Source organism: Corvus hawaiiensis, chromosome 4 (genome assembly GCF_020740725.1).
Source record: "Corvus hawaiiensis isolate bCorHaw1 chromosome 4, bCorHaw1.pri.cur, whole genome shotgun sequence".
Classification (NCBI taxonomy): domain Eukaryota; kingdom Metazoa; phylum Chordata; class Aves; order Passeriformes; family Corvidae; genus Corvus; species Corvus hawaiiensis.
Window position 1 is genome coordinate 67,632,789 of NC_063216.1, and position 17,200 is coordinate 67,649,988.

Genomic DNA, 17,200 nt, shown 5'->3' on the forward strand with positions numbered 1-17,200 from the left:
GGTTGTGTCACTGTAAAATGTAACAGTAATTCAGCAAGCAAATAAATAATGCTTATTTACAATCTTTAGATAGAAGAAATAAATGAACAAATAAGGAGAGAGAAAGAAGAGGCAGAAGCTCGTATGCGCCAAGCAACAAAGAGTTCAGAAAAGTCAACCACTGGCGGTGGAGGGGGAAGCAAAAATTGGCCAGAGGATGATTTACAGTTGTTAATTAAAGCTGTGAACCTCTTTCCAGCAGGGACTAACTCAAGGTACTTCTCAGGTTTGGTGCTAAAAGCCCTACTAACAATTTTTCATTAAATAACAAGCATAATAAAACATATTTTCAGATCATCTTAAGTACTTTGTCAGTATAAGGACTTCCTAAACATTCTCCTTTTCCTTGACTCTCAAGTAGCCAGTGGTTTGTATTTCCTTGGTACCATGCTCTGTGTGTCACTGGAGTTAGTTCTGGCCCTGTTTCTTATCTCCTCCCAGATTTGGGCCTCAGTCCATTACCAGGATGGTGCTGAGGTGCCTGTTTGCACAGGGCTTACTCCAGGGTAGGCTCCAGTCCTTCAGCAGAGACCAAAACCACACCAGGGACTGGGGTGCAGCTGGGTAGGAACACAAGTGTGTAAGCTGCTTCCAGGAGCTCCACAATGAATGTGAGGCTGGTGTCTCCTCTACATGGTAGGAGGAAAATATCCAGAGATAGGATTTAAGTGCACCAGCTTTCTTTAGGGAAGAGGCAGGGGAAAAGGGGATTTACAGAAAGCAGCACTGGCACTCAGCTTACTGATAAGCATCAAAAACAGGAGCACACCTGAAATCTTTTCTTTCCCAGGAATGAAATGCCTTCTTCCAGTTAGGATTCACAGATTTCAAGCCTCCATTACAAGATTTGGATGCTTACTTAAAAAAAAAAAAAAAAAAAAGCTGCCATACTCCATGGAGATGTTACCAGTACCCGTTTCTGCAGGTCAGCAGTCAGTGCTCAAGGCACACAATCCTCTTGTCTGACCAGGGGTACATACTGCCTTCCATTTTCTAACAATCCACTAGGAATTATCTTGGGGCTAGGGCTGTTCCAGCTCTCCTGTTTAAACCCCTTTACTTGATGTTTAGGCATTCTTCTTGGGAGCAGTGGACATAGGGTTAGTAACTTCTCAGCCCTTGAGTGCAGCCTGCAGTATTTAATGTCAGAGGTCTTTAGGGAATTCAGCAAAGCAGTGGCTAAGGAGAATTTTGAGCATTACAGGTTTGCACTTACCTACAGTTTACCCCATCCTTTTTCTGTATTGGGAGCTGAGAAGTTCACCCAAGCTGATTGAATTCTTCATTTACTGACTGAAAGCTTTCCAGAATAGCTACTCCGAGATTTTATACATATTTAAGTATGTTTGAACTTGCTCAGAGTTGATAAAAATGTGTACAGGAGCTTGACCATAGCTTATATGAAGATAAGGTATTACATAATATGCTGGTTTGTTCTTTCTGTTCTTGCTTTAGGTGGGAAGTTATTGCCAATTACATGAACTTGCACTCTACTACTGGAATAAAACGAACAGCAAAAGATGTCATCAATAAAGCAAAGAGTCTCCAAAAGCTTGGTATCTATATTACCTTATTTTTGTAATGGTCTGCCTGCCTCTGTACAGCTGACTTTTCTGTGAATGGAGCTGTGTTTCTTAAGAAAATCCTCTGTATATCCCCAAAAGCTAGGTAGTTCAGATGGAAGATTTAGAGGAGCATTTATGTGATTCAGTGTTTTCATCCTTATGGCTCTTTTGTAAGTCACCACCTCACGAGCAACTCAGGAACTCTCTTACTGTAGCCTGATGCTCTGATGTCTGGGACACATGAAATGGCAGGGCTCAGAGAGAGATAAATGGGCCTTTTGGAAAGCTCCCTACAAAGAAAGGTATCTAAAATAAATGGAACTGATGAAGCTCTAGAGATACTTTAAAGGAATTAATGGAATCCAACACCAGAATAAGACACCTAAATTAATGTGGCTCATCTCATCTTCAAAAATTAATAATAAAATAAAAAATGAAGCCTCAAGAGCTCTGGATTAAAGTCGCAAGGAAATCATACATTTCACAACAGAAGGGGAAAAAAAAAAAAACCACTAAGTTTTCAAGAGATTTCTGCGTTACTAACCCCATAGTGGCACAGGGAGCACCTGGATTTTCCCAGTGTTCCTTCCTCTCTGACACCGTCATACCCTGGGCAATACATGAGTTTTGTGCCACAGCCCTTACTTGAGAAAATAATCCCTCTTGATTTTGTTGAAGCTGCAGATTCAGGTTTAAGATTATATGGAACAAGTATTCCTCTGAGCACTATAAAACAGGATAAGGGTTGGAGAATCTGACACTGAGAAAAATCTATTGGATCCTGAATGATTTTTTTTTTTTAAATCTACCAACCTCTTCACCATCTTTTTAAAGGAAGTAGGAATTGGGGTTTTTGATTTTGTGATTATTGTAAACTAATCTGCTACACAATGTTGTTGTTATTATATATGGCTTTAATATTCTTGCAATAATTATTCTCTTTAATGTGTGTTGCTCATAGACCCTCATCAAAAAGATGACATAAACAAGAAAGCATTTGACAAATTTAAAAAAGAACATGGTGTGGTGCCTCAGATGGACAGTGCTGCCCCCTCAGAGCGATTTGAAGGTAAAGGTGAAAAGGGAGCCCTTTTTGTGTGCTTGTCTCCCCTGTGTCTCTTAGGAAGAAAGTAACCCACAACTTACTCAACATTTGCTTACAAACTTACATAGCTATTAAGTGATCCAGGCTCTGTTGCCAGATTTGAGGGTTTCTGGTACACAAATACACCTCAAAACTGCATGGATTTTAAATCAACTATAACAGGTTTTACAATATTTTCTAGACTCTTTTTTTTTAAATATCTTTTCTTGCTGTCATTTTTGCATTTAAAAACAGGATCACCTCTAGATTCAGCCCCTTGGACTACAGAAGAACAAAAACTTTTAGAACAAGCATTGAAGACTTATCCAGTAAATACTCCTGAAAGATGGGAGAAAATAGCAGCAGCTGTTCCAGGCCGGTCAAAAAAAGACTGCATGAAGCGATATAAGGTAAGGTCCCTCACCTGCTCCTGGGACTGTCACTACCCAGGTCTTGAGAGAATCCTTTGCTTTTACTTTTCCATTGCCTATCAGAGACAGTATCTGACACCAGCAAAATTATGGACCCTTGTGGAAAACTTTTTATTTTTTGTAACTCAACCCCAAAAGAGCAGTAAGGACTAAATGTTCCTCAGTGAAAGTACTGGCTCTGGAAGCTGGGAAGGAAAGTCTGTCTCAGGAAATTTGTGTTATAATTTGACAGCAGGCTCTTGCAGATGGTGAAGTCCTGTCCCTAGCCGCCTGTAGGTAAAGTTCCTGGTACACGAGCATTGACCTTTCATCAACTGATTGGTTTCTATGAGAAATTGCTCTACAATATTAAACTTTGTAGATTTCTCATTATGTTGAGAACTAGAATGTTTCACAGTAAATATATGTAGTGTTCAAAACCACAGCATTGTTCACAAGTTAAATGTTTAGTTTTCTTTTTCCCCACCTTCTCTTCAGGAACTCGTTGAAATGGTCAAGGCAAAGAAAGCTGCTCAAGAACAAGTGATGAATGCTACTAAAGTCAAGAAATGACGCTTACTGACAATCCTTGTTTTATAATAAAAATGCAAATACTGTACATGTTTCCATTCCTTTCTTCATTATACACACACACACACACAGGAGGGGCTGGTTCTCAGTTTTGATCTTCTCAAAAGCACCTCCAAAGATTTAAACAGGGGTATAGTTGGTTTGTTGGGTGGTCTTGGTTGTTTTTTTGCTTTTTTTAAAGCTAAACTATGCTGGAAGTTCTTGTTATTTACTACTCACGAAGCCAATACATGCCACTGCAGATTTTGCTATACTCTGGAAGTTGTTCAATTGGACCTGGAAGTTAAAGAAAGTTGGCCATGACACATGCTCAACTCACAGCAAGTGGTCTGGAGGGGTTATGGGAGGATAGGGATACCACATACCCACGGCAGCAACTGCAGGATGCTTATCATAGATGTACTTCGTGCAGATTTCTCTAATAGTCTGGGCATCAATAGCCTAAAAGGGGTAGAAGAGGCATCTTTGTAACAATCCCATCTTAAAACCCTTTCTGATCTTAATTTTATGTAATACAGGGGAGTAGGCAACAAAACACTTGAAAGTTTTCTCAGCTGGAAATGTTTTCTTGGCTGAACAGCTTCTATATTGTTACTTTCTGTAGCAAGTAATTTTCTTGATGGCCTTTTAAAAGTTGCAACATGGGTGCCACTTACTTCAATTCTTGCCTCCAGTTCTGGAATTGGGATTCGGCGCTTGTAACACAGCATTTGTCTTCCAATGTCTTCACAGATTGGTGTGGACCCTAAAACGGGGAAAAAATCCTTCAGTTATCAGCTTACAGCTCCACAAAGAAGAAAAAGTTTGCATAAGTCTCACCATCAAGTTGTAGCAGCATATTAGTCTTAAGAAGATTTTTTGCTCGAGCTACTTCATTTTCTGTAACACTTGTGCAAAGTCTTATCCTGAAAAATAGTTTAAATCCAGAGGCATTAAGTAATGGTAGTCTGCAGCACACAAGATTGTCTGTGGTAAAGAGGTGCATAGCCATTACTGCACCTACCAGGCACTTCTTTTCTGTAGACAAAGCTGGTAAGACAGCTTGGAAAACAAGCCACAGATAAAAGCAGCAGCCTAAGAGTAGGGGTTTTGGAAGCATAGCAATATACCCAAGAGCAAGATTTTCCTCTTAGAAGAGCTGTATTTCATTTTATTAAATGAATATTTTGAGACAAGTGTAGTGTGTACTTGTTATCTTGAGAATGGATGTTGCTAAAAAAGTAGGAGCCAAGCAACTAGATAAGAGGTAATTAGCCAGAAGGCAATCCATTACTTCCTGGCTCCTCTCCTGGTGAGATTATGATTTGCCACACTGCCTACGGAACATTTTGTGAGGACGACGATGCATTAAATATCTTAACACTAAATTCTTGTCCCAGGAATCGTTTGTATCTTCCCTGGTGCTAAACTGCAGCAAACACACAGTCAAAGTGATGACATTTTCTCCTTGACTTAACAGAAATCTCACAGAATAATGGTATATGAGAAGTGATTTATGTGATTAAAGAAACTCCTCATTTTCAAGACTTGTTTCAACTCTACCCACTTTAAATCAGTGCTCTTAAGTAACATATATTTGTTTCTAATAGCATCTGCAGTTCAAGCTTTACAGTTGCACCTATGGACATCCTTCAATACAGATTTAAGCCTTAGATGAATGAATATTGTCTAGAATTATAGGTTTCAAAATTCCATATGTAACTGCTCACCCTTCATTTCCCTATGTACTCACTACAGCTGTCCAACACCAGCACCTGGTACATCAACTGCAGCAACTGCAGACTGGGTAACTACTAATACTGTCTGGTTCATTATTCTCATGCACAAATATTTACTCTTTCAGTGGTGGCACTTGCAGCTCACAGGCACTGTACACTGAGTGAGTAGCATTCTAAAAGGTCTGACTTCGTAACTCCTGTCATTTGCCAGTCAAAAAAAATCCCTGCTGTGTTTCCTTGTACAAGGAATGAAACCTACTTTTTAAGCTGTTCATTCCAAGTAAGGGTGCCAAAAACTGGGTGCTGGGACTTGGCATTGGGTGCCAAAGTTTAGAATTTGATGCATTTTTTGCTCCCAGGCAAGCCCAAGCAGAGAAAAATACTCTCTTTAAATACTTTCTTTTTAAATTGTATTCCTCCACTAAAAACAGTATTTTCAGAGAAACAGTTGGTAGCTTACCATTCTCTCTGAACAAAGTGCACCATGTCCTGAATAGTGGATGGCTCACAGACCACATAGAGTCCCCACAGCCCTGTGTCAGTGTAGCAGGTGTTGAAGGACTGGAAACTGTGACACAGGTTACCATGGCAGGCAATCTGGGCAAGTTTACTGGACAAATTCTGCTGAGGCAAAAGATAAAGACATTGCTTTATGAAGTTTTTTTGAAAGCTTACCAGTCACCTCCATGATTTCCCATTTTCATTTCAATGATGACAGAACATGCAGTAACAGCTAGAACATAAATTATCAGCTGTTCATTTCAACGGTTTCTTTCTTTGTATGTAATACCACATTTCAAAATAACAGCCCAGATTTGAGCCAAAACTATAAAGATACTTGAGTTCAAGAAAGGGACAGTTAATTACTGATACCCCCAGGTTCTGATGACGTACAGGTATAAAACATCCTACTTTCCATGAGGGCTGGCAAACCTCCAGTCACCTCTGTTTCAGTGGTTTAGAACCACTTCCTAAGATTCTCCTAGATCCTGGGTGTAACAAATACTCTCAGACTCACAACTGGATCCCCTTTTCTGTCCTGGCAGTACCCCAGTCAGGGAGATCCCACCAACTTCATCAAGAGCAGGATGGTGCTTGTAGGTTCACTCACCACTCCTCCTCCAAAGGACCGATCCCAGTTACCTATCAGAGTATTGGCTACCATGAGTGGGATTGTATCAGGGTCTGACCAGCCAGCTGCTTCGACAGCTATGGCCAGGTGTGCCAGGGGCATCTTGTCATCCCTTATCCGAATCTGGAACACAGGAGAACAGCTCTAGTACAACCTGTACATGCTCAGGCATAGGGGAAGTTAAATAACAGAAAACAGACTTTTCCATTACAGCTGGATTACAAAGCATGCACTATAATTAAAGCATACAAAGCTTAATTTAACATCAGCCTTAACTAGTTTCCCCTGGGGCATTTTCAGATTACTTTGCCAACAAACACAGAGAGGGCATTACAAGTCATTTACCACCAGCAAGGAAACCCGATGACTTTGTAAAATCTGAATAGCGACCGGAATAGAACATGGATACCTCAGTTCTCTGCCACATCCTTTATATAAGTGATCCTCTACAAGTGGAAATGCTCCAACACCGTAGCCAAGTGGATAAAAGGGAAGTAGGAGCACGGATAAGGAATGTATTCTTCCAGGAAGTGAAGCATAAAAAGTGGTGGCAGTGAGGCTTGTCCAAGAAAGGATGGGAGGTATTGCTTTGGAAAGCAGCTACTCCATTGCCCTCACTGGGGGCAAGAAACCTTCTCATGTGCTGAGTCTGTGGCAGAGCAGCCCTCTCTCCTCACCAGAGTGCACGTGTCAGGGGATGTAAGGGCCAGCTCAAAAAGCCACCCAGCAGCTTACCTCACTACCTGTGAAGCTACAAGGCGGCAGAGGTGGCAGTCCTCCTTCTGGAGCAGATGGCAAGTTACCAAAATGGCACTTCGCCAGGTCAAGTAGTTCATCATGAGAGACCCCTGAACAAAGGTATTTCACATGCTTTGTGATGTTACTCGGTAAACAGTTAATTTAAATTGCTGCACAGTTTAAGGACTCAAACAAGCAGTAATTTATTGTGCCCCTGCTTTAATACCCCATTTTTGGATTCTTCACACATTCCCTTTATAGGGAGCAAGATCATAATGATTCCCCCTTCTTAGTTCTCTTTAACAGCCTTCCATTAAAACTACATCAAATCAAGCTCTTTGCTCTCTTTCAAGCCTCAATGTTACTTCTTTCTCTCCACATCCTTGCTATTCCCCTCTTCACACTGAACACCTTATAGGATCCTTTTTTCCTGCCCACATGGAAAAATGACTTTGGCCTCCAATTCACTTCTTGTTCCAGATTTAAAGGTTCTGGAATATTACTGAGAGGAAAAGGGAGCAAAAGCTCAAAGGGTATGAAAGCACAAAACACTAACAATGAACAGGACCTACTGAACAATGGGTAATTCATCATGTTGTTCCCACAGCCCCAGGCCATGGTTTCAAGCATCATTTCACATGATCCAGGCGAGTATCCCATACTAACCTCCAGCAGCAGCCAAGACCATTCTGGGTCCTTTGTAATGTGTTGTTATGTACTCCACCAAGTCATTACGATTTATGGATCTAGAAACAGGAAAGGAGACAGCACTACTGTGTCAGTAAAGTTTACTACAGTAAAGAGAGATAAATGTATATAACAATACAATATCAAAATAATTAAAAGTTCTGCAATGTGCAGAACAGAGGCAGAAAGCTAAAATACAAGTGACTTCCGAAAAAGGAAATAGGAACTGGATACATTTTGCCTTTCAAAGCTCTTCCAGCTTCCTGAGAAGGAGTGAGATTTCCAACTCAGTCAGGTAAAGACAGGATGCACTTATGATCTCCTTTTCTTTGAAAACAGCACATTTAGCAGTCCCCTGTACTGGTCTAAACAAATGCTGAAAGAGCAATGCAAACACCGTGTGCTTACAATAAAGCCTAACATGTGACCTATAGGAAAAAGAAGTATTTCCAATTTTGTGTCAGATGCACTTTTAAGAAACAGGAGAAAAATATGGCAAAAAAACCCCGAAGTCATGCAGAGGACATCTGAAGTTCAAATACCCTTTGATGTCTGCATACAGGGGAAGTAAAGCAATACAGGGGTTCTTCTTACAGTGATATGCAGTGCAATTTCAGCTGCCTTTCAGCATAAAAATGAAATCTGACACTGTTCCCTACATTTTCAGGTAAGTCTTTTTCAATATATAAGTTACCACACAATTAAAGACACACATATTTTTGGACATACTTGATATTTTCAGTGGGTCCTAAAATTGTCCGTCCTAGGGCTGTATTCTGGTAGGCTGTGGCATGAAGGTAATCAAAGACAACTTCTTGCAAATTGGTTTCAACCTCTTGCATCTCTCGAAGTATAACTCCTCGCTCACGCTCAATCTCTGCCTCTCCCAGGGTACTGTTCTGAATTATGTCAGCAAGAATTTCCACAGCTAATTGCAAACAGAGATGGAAATGAAAAGAGTATTTTCAGACTACCAAACAAATCTGGTTCCAAAAGTGAAACCCACCCCAAAGAACAAGTGCTAATAAGACCAGCAAGGGGACAAAACATTTGCTCTGCAGGAAGGGAGAAGTCCAAAAGGTATCTTATTTTGGGACTCTGAAGAGAAAAATGTTTCAAATATCAGCTTCCCTGGCGGCTCCTTTCCAAATCTGCATTCACGCATTCTTGTGAAGTTCAAGAACGGACTTTTCACCCAGCAAAGAAGGGACTGTAACACTGCAAAAGCATCATTCTGTGTCATCTCACTGGAAGCTGGACAAGCACATTGTTCTTTGCAGCTTTTCTGATGAATGAGAGCAATTACCTCTTGGTAAATCTTTCGAAAAAGCTTTTGCATAATACACAGTTTGTTCCCTGGACGTGTATGCGTTCAGATGAGCCCCCATGTTCTCAATCTCTAGTTCAAGGTCTAACTGAGATCTCTTTTTCGTTCCCTGAAATAGAACAATAAGAAAATCACATTACACCCTTCAATTCATTTACTCATCATTACTACTTGTCTGGAAAAGTCACCATCAAGAGAAAGAAAATGTGCTCTGGAAATAAAACTGGCATACTAATCTCTCCAAGCTTGAAAGTCAGATATAAATCCTACTATGCTCCCAAATGAAAATAAAAACCTGGCAAAAGGGTGACTGTGTGTCTTCTAAGACTATTTTAAGAAGGTAAAAGTGAGTTAAAAACTGAATCTGTGTAATCCATAGCTGTGTAACAGTTACACAGAACTAGGACTTTAGCTTCATTTTCTAATGGAAACCAAAGTCTTAGTTGTCCATATTATTTTTCTCATTTAAATTTATTTATACAATTCTGACAAAGTTTTTATCATTGATCTTTAAAGACAAATAACTTAAAAATCCATTGTAAACTTCTACATCAATATTCATACTCACCTTGAAAGCCATATGCTCAAGAAAGTGAGCAGTTCCATTGTTTTTCTCATTTTCATACCTGCTTCCAGCATCAATCCAAAGACCAACCTCAATGAAGGAAAAAAAAAAAAAAAGTCATTTTACCAGCTAACAGCTTTGCTATGGCTTTTTCCTTAAACAGAGCAGGTTTTCAAGGAAAAGGAAATTTTGATCTTCACAGAAAATTTAATTACAAATCTACAAAAGCATTAAGACTTCTATGTCCTAGCTTAAGTTCTACAAACAGTTGTTAATAAATATTGAAATGCAAATGCAATTTAGTTCCACGAGGAAATGAACACATGGGAATAGATACAAAAAAACGTTCCTTTTGTAAGCTACTTACTGTGCATGTTGAGAGTCCAGAGTCTTCAGAAGCTACTTGCAAGCCATTTTCCAAAGGACTCACCCTAGTTTCAGGGACATTTAAGATTACTTCTGTTGCTGCTTTGGAAACTCTGAGCTTCCTTGTTCCAACACGCACACACTGGAAAGGAAAATCATCAGTCACCCTCAGATTGTTTAGTTATATCCATAGATGCTTTACTGAAAAATGTATTGCTGAACTTCAGCATTAAGTTTGTGGGTCTTTCTTGAAGCATGCATTTATAAGGAGAAGAATTCAGGACTACTATTCACCACTACTTCACATCAAGGAAGCAGTACCCTGAATCTGAAACAAACCCTGAAGATAACTACAAGTGAGGAGATGCATCTGCTGCCCTCCAATCTGACATAGAAGCTGTTACTCTCATCAGCCAGACACACTTGTTTCCCACTTCTGCCAGCAAGAGCCTGCAGGACCTTTACCATCTGGAATTCTCCTGGGTAGCTGCTTTCTAAGGTGAAGTGAGATATAGCCCAAGGGCCGGTGTCAGGACTGCAAATCCATCACCCATTGATCAGAGCAGCAGAAATTGCCGGTTTTAAACAATCATGTGGCAGCTAAAGCATGTTAAATGAGAGCGGGGTAGAAAAGAAGGGAAGCTTACTGCAGTTTTTCAATAACAAGAAATGCAAATATGTATCCCAAATGCATACTTCAAGCAAACAGCTATCTCCAAAACTGTTATTTCAAATGTTTCAAATAAACAAAAGATTTCTCTCCCCATATAAATACCCTAAACACGAAAGTACAAAATCCAGCTCTCACCCACTCTCCTCCTAAAATAAGTTAGATCTCTCAAAACTCACTCATTTCAGAATCACAGCACAATTCAAGTTTGAAGGGATCTCTGGAGGTCTCTGGTCCAACTTCCTGCTCCAAGCAGGATCAGCTTGGTCAGACCATTCTGCTCACGACTTTTTGCATTTGGGTACTGACAATCTCCCAAAGTAGCTGGAACTTCACAGCTCTGTGAGCAGCCTGCTCCACTGCTTGACTGCCACATATTCAGTTTTTCCTCTCTTGTTTCAACTTACGCCCATTATCTCTCATTGTGCCACCGTGCCCCTCTGTGACAGGCCTAGTTTTATCTTCCTGACAACCTTCTCCTAGGTGCTGGCTCAGGTACTTCTCACAGCTCCTCCACAGGTCCAGCAGAAGCCATGTCTTCTCCAGCCTGAACGAGGTCCGGACTCTCAGCCTCTCCTCACACGGCACATGTCCCAGCCCAGTTCATCTCTGCTGAACATCTCCAGTTCACCAACATCCTCCTCACACTGAGGAGCCCCGGACCAGTGCAAACTAATCACTTACTACACCTCCCGCCATGCACCGCGCCGCCGCCGCGACTACAACTCCCAGCGTGCACCATGCCCCACGGCCTCCAACTCCTCGCGTCCCCTCAGCGGCAGCCCAAGCACCGGCGCTCGGAGCTACTGCGCCCCCCGCGCCTCCCTCCACTCCGCTCCCGGCCCCGCCGCCTCACCCGCTCCGCCGCGCCGGGCGCTCGCACCAGGCGGGCAGACCAGGGCAGGAGAAACCGCCGGGCCGCTGAGCGCGCTGCAGACGCCGCCATCTCGACGCTGTGGTGGGCGGGGCGGGGCGGGGCGGGCGTCCTCGGGGGCCGCGCAGGCGCGGGTCAGTTCCATCCGCCCCCGCCGGGGGGCGCGTGGGGCAGCGCAAACGCCGTTGCAACGGCCCGGGGCGGGGGGGGGTGAGAATCGGGGAATGCCCTGGGTTGGAAGGGACCCACAGGGATCATCGAGTCCAACTTCTGCCCTGCACAGGACAAGCCCGCCGTATATCTGAGGGCGTTGTCCAAACGCTCCTTGAGCTCTGGCAGGCTTGGGGCTTGGTTTGATGGTCCGCTCTCCTCACTGGCCCAGAGCAGCACAGTTCAGGAAAGCCATTTTCCTTGCGATATCCATTATGGCCCGGCGCAGTACACACAACGCGCTGCCTTTCGGCTGCTCCGGGAGGTGCTGTGGGTACACCACTGCTCGCTGCGGCTTCTCCAGCTGCTCTTTCGGCCGGGCTGGGTGCGGGCGCTGCGCTTCGTGCAGGACAGACCCGCTCTGACGGGGGAAATCCCGAGGCTGGGATAACCTGGAGTCTTCTGAGAAGTGTATGCAACGGAGCTGAAACACTTGTTATGGATAGGACGGCTTCATCCACAGCAGTAAGTTCAGCGCTCCGCCGAGCCTGTGCCAGCACTGGTGAACTACCTCAGCTCCATACATACGGCTCCAAACTGCTGGGAATGGTCCCTTCCAGCTGCCAGGGGCTGGGAAGGGCCTGTGGGAATGCTACTTGACAAGAGCCAAATTTGGGCTGGGAAAAGTTCTGGAGTGTACCAGTGGAAGCAACTTCATTTCAGTGCCAAAGACTGTTGCTGAGCACGTTTGGAATGTATGGCTATAGAGAAGTAGGTACAGACATGCAAGAAGCAGTGCTCAGTTTTGACTTCCTGGTTAAAATTTTTACATTTTTTAGGAACTTTTCATTTGGCTAATCAAGCATTATCTCAAGAATGAACAAAAACCAGGGTAAAATTCTATTATTTGTCCCACAGTGTGGGACACAAGTGACACAACGCAAAAAACCAAAATACTACTTTAAAAAAGAAATCTGTACTACTTATGCTGGGGGAAGCACTGTTTTAGGTACCATTTTCCTAACCCTGAATGCCCCTCTACCTCAGACTGAGCACAGTACTTCTGACACCCTCTGTCTCTGTACAGATGCTACAAACCCCTCTTGCCCTGCTCTATAAAGAAGGAGAAAACTGGGCACTTAGCACAAGATCGGAAGGAAGAGGTTGAAAATGGTGGGAACAGAGGATGCTTCTGCTCAGGGTGAACTGTATCCTGTAACTGCCAAGGTCCTGTTAGTCAGAGATGATTCACAAGAACTGTCAGAAATGTTGCTTCCTTCCCCCTGAAATGTCATCTGTCACATGCAGATTACAGTCACTACTGTGACTCTTAAAGGACACTGGGGTTTATTGGTAGTTCCCAAGCTGGCTCAGATGCTGAAGTGTGAGAAGGCTCTGTGATTTAGCTTGTCAGACTCCAAAACATGGACCAGTTTCAGAAAAATCCACTTTATTTTAAATGTATAGCTTTTGGGGAGTATTTTGTGGGTGTAGGCAAATTCTTACTTCCTTGGCAGTTCAGAATGAAATTGCACCAACTGCCCTAAAACAGTTGCACTGCCAATTCATAAGCTCTGTGCTTTAACAGCAGCTTTAGTGCTGCAGCTGGGCTTGCCCAGTTTCTGTCACAAGGACTGTAATTGCATAAAAATAGTAAAACCCCAAAGCATGACATACTGCATACAATTAAAAATGAAAGTGATACTGTTGTGAACACACAGGTTAAAATATAAACCTAAATGCCAAGAAACCAGATGCTTCCTAATTTGACAATGATGCCCTGACCACAAATGGAACTGTAGATCTCTTATTGAAATTGTTACTGTTACTTTGCTGCCTGTACTATATTAGTGCCCACATACACCCTATGTAAGAAGGATCTTGTAGCTGCAAAGCATGCACATCCTTGCACTAGAGAATTTACATTGGAGTCAAATTAGTTTCCATGGAATGGAAAATCTAACCTTACATGAAACTAGCTACTTCTTTTTTTGTTTTGTTTAGTTTCTCCCATTTATTTCATGCACATTCAAAAGATCCATCCAGTTCCAGCATTTTTAAAATTTCAGATAGAGCTCTGTCAAGTTGTAAAGGAAAAAAAGCAAAGCACCAAACTGTGCAACTGAAAATTAAAATTAAGCTTCTGTTCCATTTTACAGCTAGATCTAACTGATCTCATTATGCTGGGATTTATCTCAAAGATGTTTTAGCAGACTTCACTAAACCATTAGCCATCCTAGAAATTTGAATCCTCGCTAGACATAGAATTACAGCTTAAGATAAACTGATTATCCCCATGATGTCTCCTACTTAACAAAATAGGAGTGTCTCATATGTAAATGCAATCTAAAATTTAGCATCCAGCAAAGGTCATTAGAGAGATGCAACTTTAAATTAAGAAATCTTATTAACCAGCTAAAAATGCAATAAAATAAAACAAATACTGATGTTCTAACAGTAGAAGCTGAATAGGTAAATATTCACCACTAAACTTTTACAAAACACTACTTTGCAAATGGTTTTAACTTTTTTTTTTTTTTTCCTACAGTGTGACTATTTTGAAATGGGCTATTATAACAAGGAATGCTCACAGTATCCCTTGGGTTTAGGTAAACAGTATAATCTGTGGCTTCCAGATGGAGAAAATTAGACCTTTGTTCATAGTTCTTATGTGTCCAGTCTCAAGCAACAATGGAACAGAAGGGCCAAGACTAAAAGAAGGAAATTCTATATAAATTATGTCCTTGCCATCAGCATGATAGATAAGTAGTTGCCTGCCAATTTCAAGATGCCACAGAGCCTTGTGAAATGAGTGGATGATATAGGTGAGAGTCTCAGGATGAAAATCTGGTTCCTTCAAATCCAGATTCCAGATTTCACCTTAAGTATGGGAAGCTTTGTATTTCACACTAAGTAGCTATTTTAGATTAGCATCCCTCCTAAAGAGGTGCCTGGGAAACAACCAAATGGCACTTTCAGTTTTTAAGCTTAAAACTTGTCAGGAACTCCACTGAAACCGGTAATAATGCACAGTCTGAATTATACAATTCCAGTTGGTTTTCTGAGGAAATAAAGTGTCCATGTTCATTGCTGTACGACATCAACCAAATGACACAGGCATCTCAAAGAAAAGGCCATTCCAGGATCCACCAGCTGAGGAGGTGCTGCATTTTCAGCTTACACATGGGAAAGACTCTACACTACCCTATATGAAAAAAGATCCAGCTGGTGCTGGTGCCAGCACTCATAGACCTAGCTTGATGCTTCTAGAGTAATATTTCTACTTTATAAAATAATTCCATGTGGTAGCAGAGAGAATGAGAAATCTGTTTATGCATACCTGATGCTTGTTTAGCGATATGTCAGCACAGGGGCTTGAACACAACACTGTGAAACCAACACTTCTGTAACTCTGAACTAGGATGACAATCTTGATATGAGCAAAGAAAGCATGATCTTGAAAGGGTATTCTTTCAATTGTATATATAAAGTATTTCTTCTGAAATAAGGATAAAGTTCATATCAGCAAGACACACTATCATGATCAGCTTACTACAGAAGTAGTTGGGAAGAACTATCCTCAGTTACAAGCTGATCCAACCCTAGAACAAGAGGGCACAGGAACTAAGCATTAGAACAGCACTGCTCAGGAAAAAGACCTTCAGAATTGCTGAAACCAGCACACAGTAAACATTAACAATTGAAATTGCCTTTGGCTAAACTACTGCTTAATGCTGTGTTAGCTTTTTGTAGAGTGCTCGTGTTCACTGTTTATTTACAATCTACTATCTTTTTAAAGCAATGATACAGTATTGCCTTTAATGAATATGCTGAAATCCAGCTGCCAGGAATTGGCTTGATTTCAGCCGAGCAAGCAGAATTCAAACGAGCCTAAAAACATGGGCTTGAGAAACAATACATTATTTTGTAGAGGAGTGGGGTGGAGGGGTTTTTTTGTGAATAAAGCTGTTTTGAGAATACAAATCAAACTTTACAGACATTATGTTGCCTGATTTTCATGCTAGCAGTTCACTGGCATCTAGCTGATTATTTTTGTCAGTATTACCTAGAAGTTATCCTTCAGCTAATTAAATTGCAATAGCTTTTCTTTCCCATGGTTAACCACTGGGCAGTAACTGCAAAGGCCTACAGGCCACTGACACTGGTCTTTTGTACTCTCAAGCTGCAAGGAAGACTGTCTAAATTAAACATAGCTGGCTGAATTTATAACATTTCAGTTGCTCATTAACAGAGCACTCTTTTGAAGCTGTTGATTAAAAGCTTTCTTCAGGGAATATTACAGTATTCTGTCTGCATGCAGCTCTTTTTTTTCCTCATAAGTATTTATGCACTAAGTCAGTAAGTACCAGACAGCCCACTATCTGACAGCTGAGGGCTTTTATCAGAAAGGTAAATGGAAGAAGTTTGGATATCTCATAACAATTTTTCAAGAATAACATGCCACACAAATGATTCTGCCTGATGCAGTAACCCAACAAGAAATTCCTGTGGGTAAATTCATCTGATTTAGCTAAACAGATAGGTTTGTCTATGCCCTTTAGCAGACTCACTGCAGAATAAGGATCAGTCCTTTTTTGTTGTTTTTGTTGGCATTGTACTCAAGTGTCATTTGCATCCTTCCCTGTGACTATAACCACACACAGGTTTCTTGGTTTAGGGCATTATTCTGATTCAATAGTAGATGAGTTCTGGAAACTCCGACATTTATTTCAATCTTTTTCTCATTTTAAGAAAAGGTCACTTCAGTGAATATTTTCTCCAGAAAATAATTAAGAAGTCACCTGAATCTCTGGTATAATCAAATCGAAATTAACACACTGAAAACTGAAACCAATGCAGTTACTGAAAAGATTAGAATTAGGCACCTGTTCAGGCAGCCAAGACAGCCACCATTCCTGGATTCTCTGATTCATTCCTCCTCTGTTCCACATTGTTCAGGTAGCAATGCTGTGAGCATTTTTCAACAATCTGTGGAAGGAAAGTAGATTTTCCATTAGCCAAAAATGCTGCTAATGCTACTCATCGCAGTTTATAATACAGCAAATGTACAGTTACGTGCTATTGTAACATCCAGATAACTGAGTTTTCTCTTTTATTTCCTCTCTTAAACCCTGTTTTCTCACTCTTTAATCCCTATTATCTTACTAATGCTTAAGTTAGCCAACACAAACTACAGACCATGTAGTTTTATACTGATATTAATACAGTGTGATTCCAGACTTCCCCAAAATTGTCATTGATCCAGGGCAGGTTTTGTTTAGCT

At 41.4% G+C, this 17,200-nt stretch overlaps 2 protein-coding genes across 9 annotated transcripts in view; one reads left to right on the forward strand and one right to left on the reverse strand.

Moving 5' to 3' along the window:
- DNAJC2 (DnaJ heat shock protein family (Hsp40) member C2) overlaps window positions 1-3,717 on the forward strand; it is a 16,210-nt gene extending 12,493 nt beyond the window's left edge. For 2 of the 3 annotated variants that reach the window (XM_048301147.1, XM_048301149.1), the window contains exons 13-16: window positions 70-254; window positions 1,495-1,595; window positions 2,566-2,673; window positions 2,944-3,717. In XM_048301147.1, the coding sequence (XP_048157104.1) occupies window positions 70-254; window positions 1,495-1,595; window positions 2,566-2,673; window positions 2,944-3,272 (723 nt within the window). In that variant the 3' untranslated portion in view covers window positions 3,273-3,717. The remainder of the gene's footprint in view (window positions 1-69; window positions 255-1,494; window positions 1,596-2,565; window positions 2,674-2,943) is intronic. The other variant, XM_048301148.1, reaches the window with a different exon arrangement.
- PMPCB (peptidase, mitochondrial processing subunit beta) lies at window positions 3,207-16,891 on the reverse strand. Of its 6 annotated transcripts, none has more exons than XM_048301152.1 (13): window positions 16,803-16,891; window positions 10,224-10,364; window positions 9,860-9,946; window positions 9,271-9,400; window positions 8,694-8,892; window positions 7,944-8,023; window positions 7,275-7,387; window positions 6,519-6,662; window positions 5,868-6,031; window positions 4,509-4,594; window positions 4,346-4,434; window positions 4,055-4,130; window positions 3,207-3,965 (listed from the first exon to the last, which is right to left on the reverse strand). In XM_048301152.1, exons 1-13 carry the CDS (start codon window positions 16,866-16,868, stop codon window positions 3,901-3,903), a joined length of 1,440 nt encoding a protein of 479 aa, XP_048157109.1. In that variant the 5' UTR covers window positions 16,869-16,891; the 3' UTR covers window positions 3,207-3,900. The 6 variants fall into 6 exon arrangements, 5 of the variants coding, with proteins under 5 accessions (XP_048157109.1, XP_048157108.1, XP_048157107.1 ...); XM_048301151.1 differs by lacking the exon at window positions 16,803-16,891 and adding an exon at window positions 11,749-11,855 and having other exon boundaries at window positions 5,868-6,028; XM_048301150.1 differs by lacking the exon at window positions 16,803-16,891 and adding an exon at window positions 11,749-11,855.
- Window positions 16,892-17,200: the final 309 nt, after the last annotated feature.

Bases quoted from the DNA above. Each gene is read 5' to 3' on its own strand.
- PMPCB (XM_048301150.1), bottom strand. From the start codon at position 11,838: ATGGCGGCGTCTGCAGCGCGCTCAGCGGCCCGGCGGTTTCTCCTGCCC. The intron at 9,947-10,223 runs GTAAGTAGCTTA...TCCTTCATTGAG, and splicing joins CTGGACTCTCAACATGCACA to GTTGGTCTTTGGATTGATGC. The intron at 6,032-6,518 runs GTGAGTGAACCT...CTTTTGCCTCAG, and splicing joins GGTCCTTTGGAGGAGGAGTG to CAGAATTTGTCCAGTAAACT.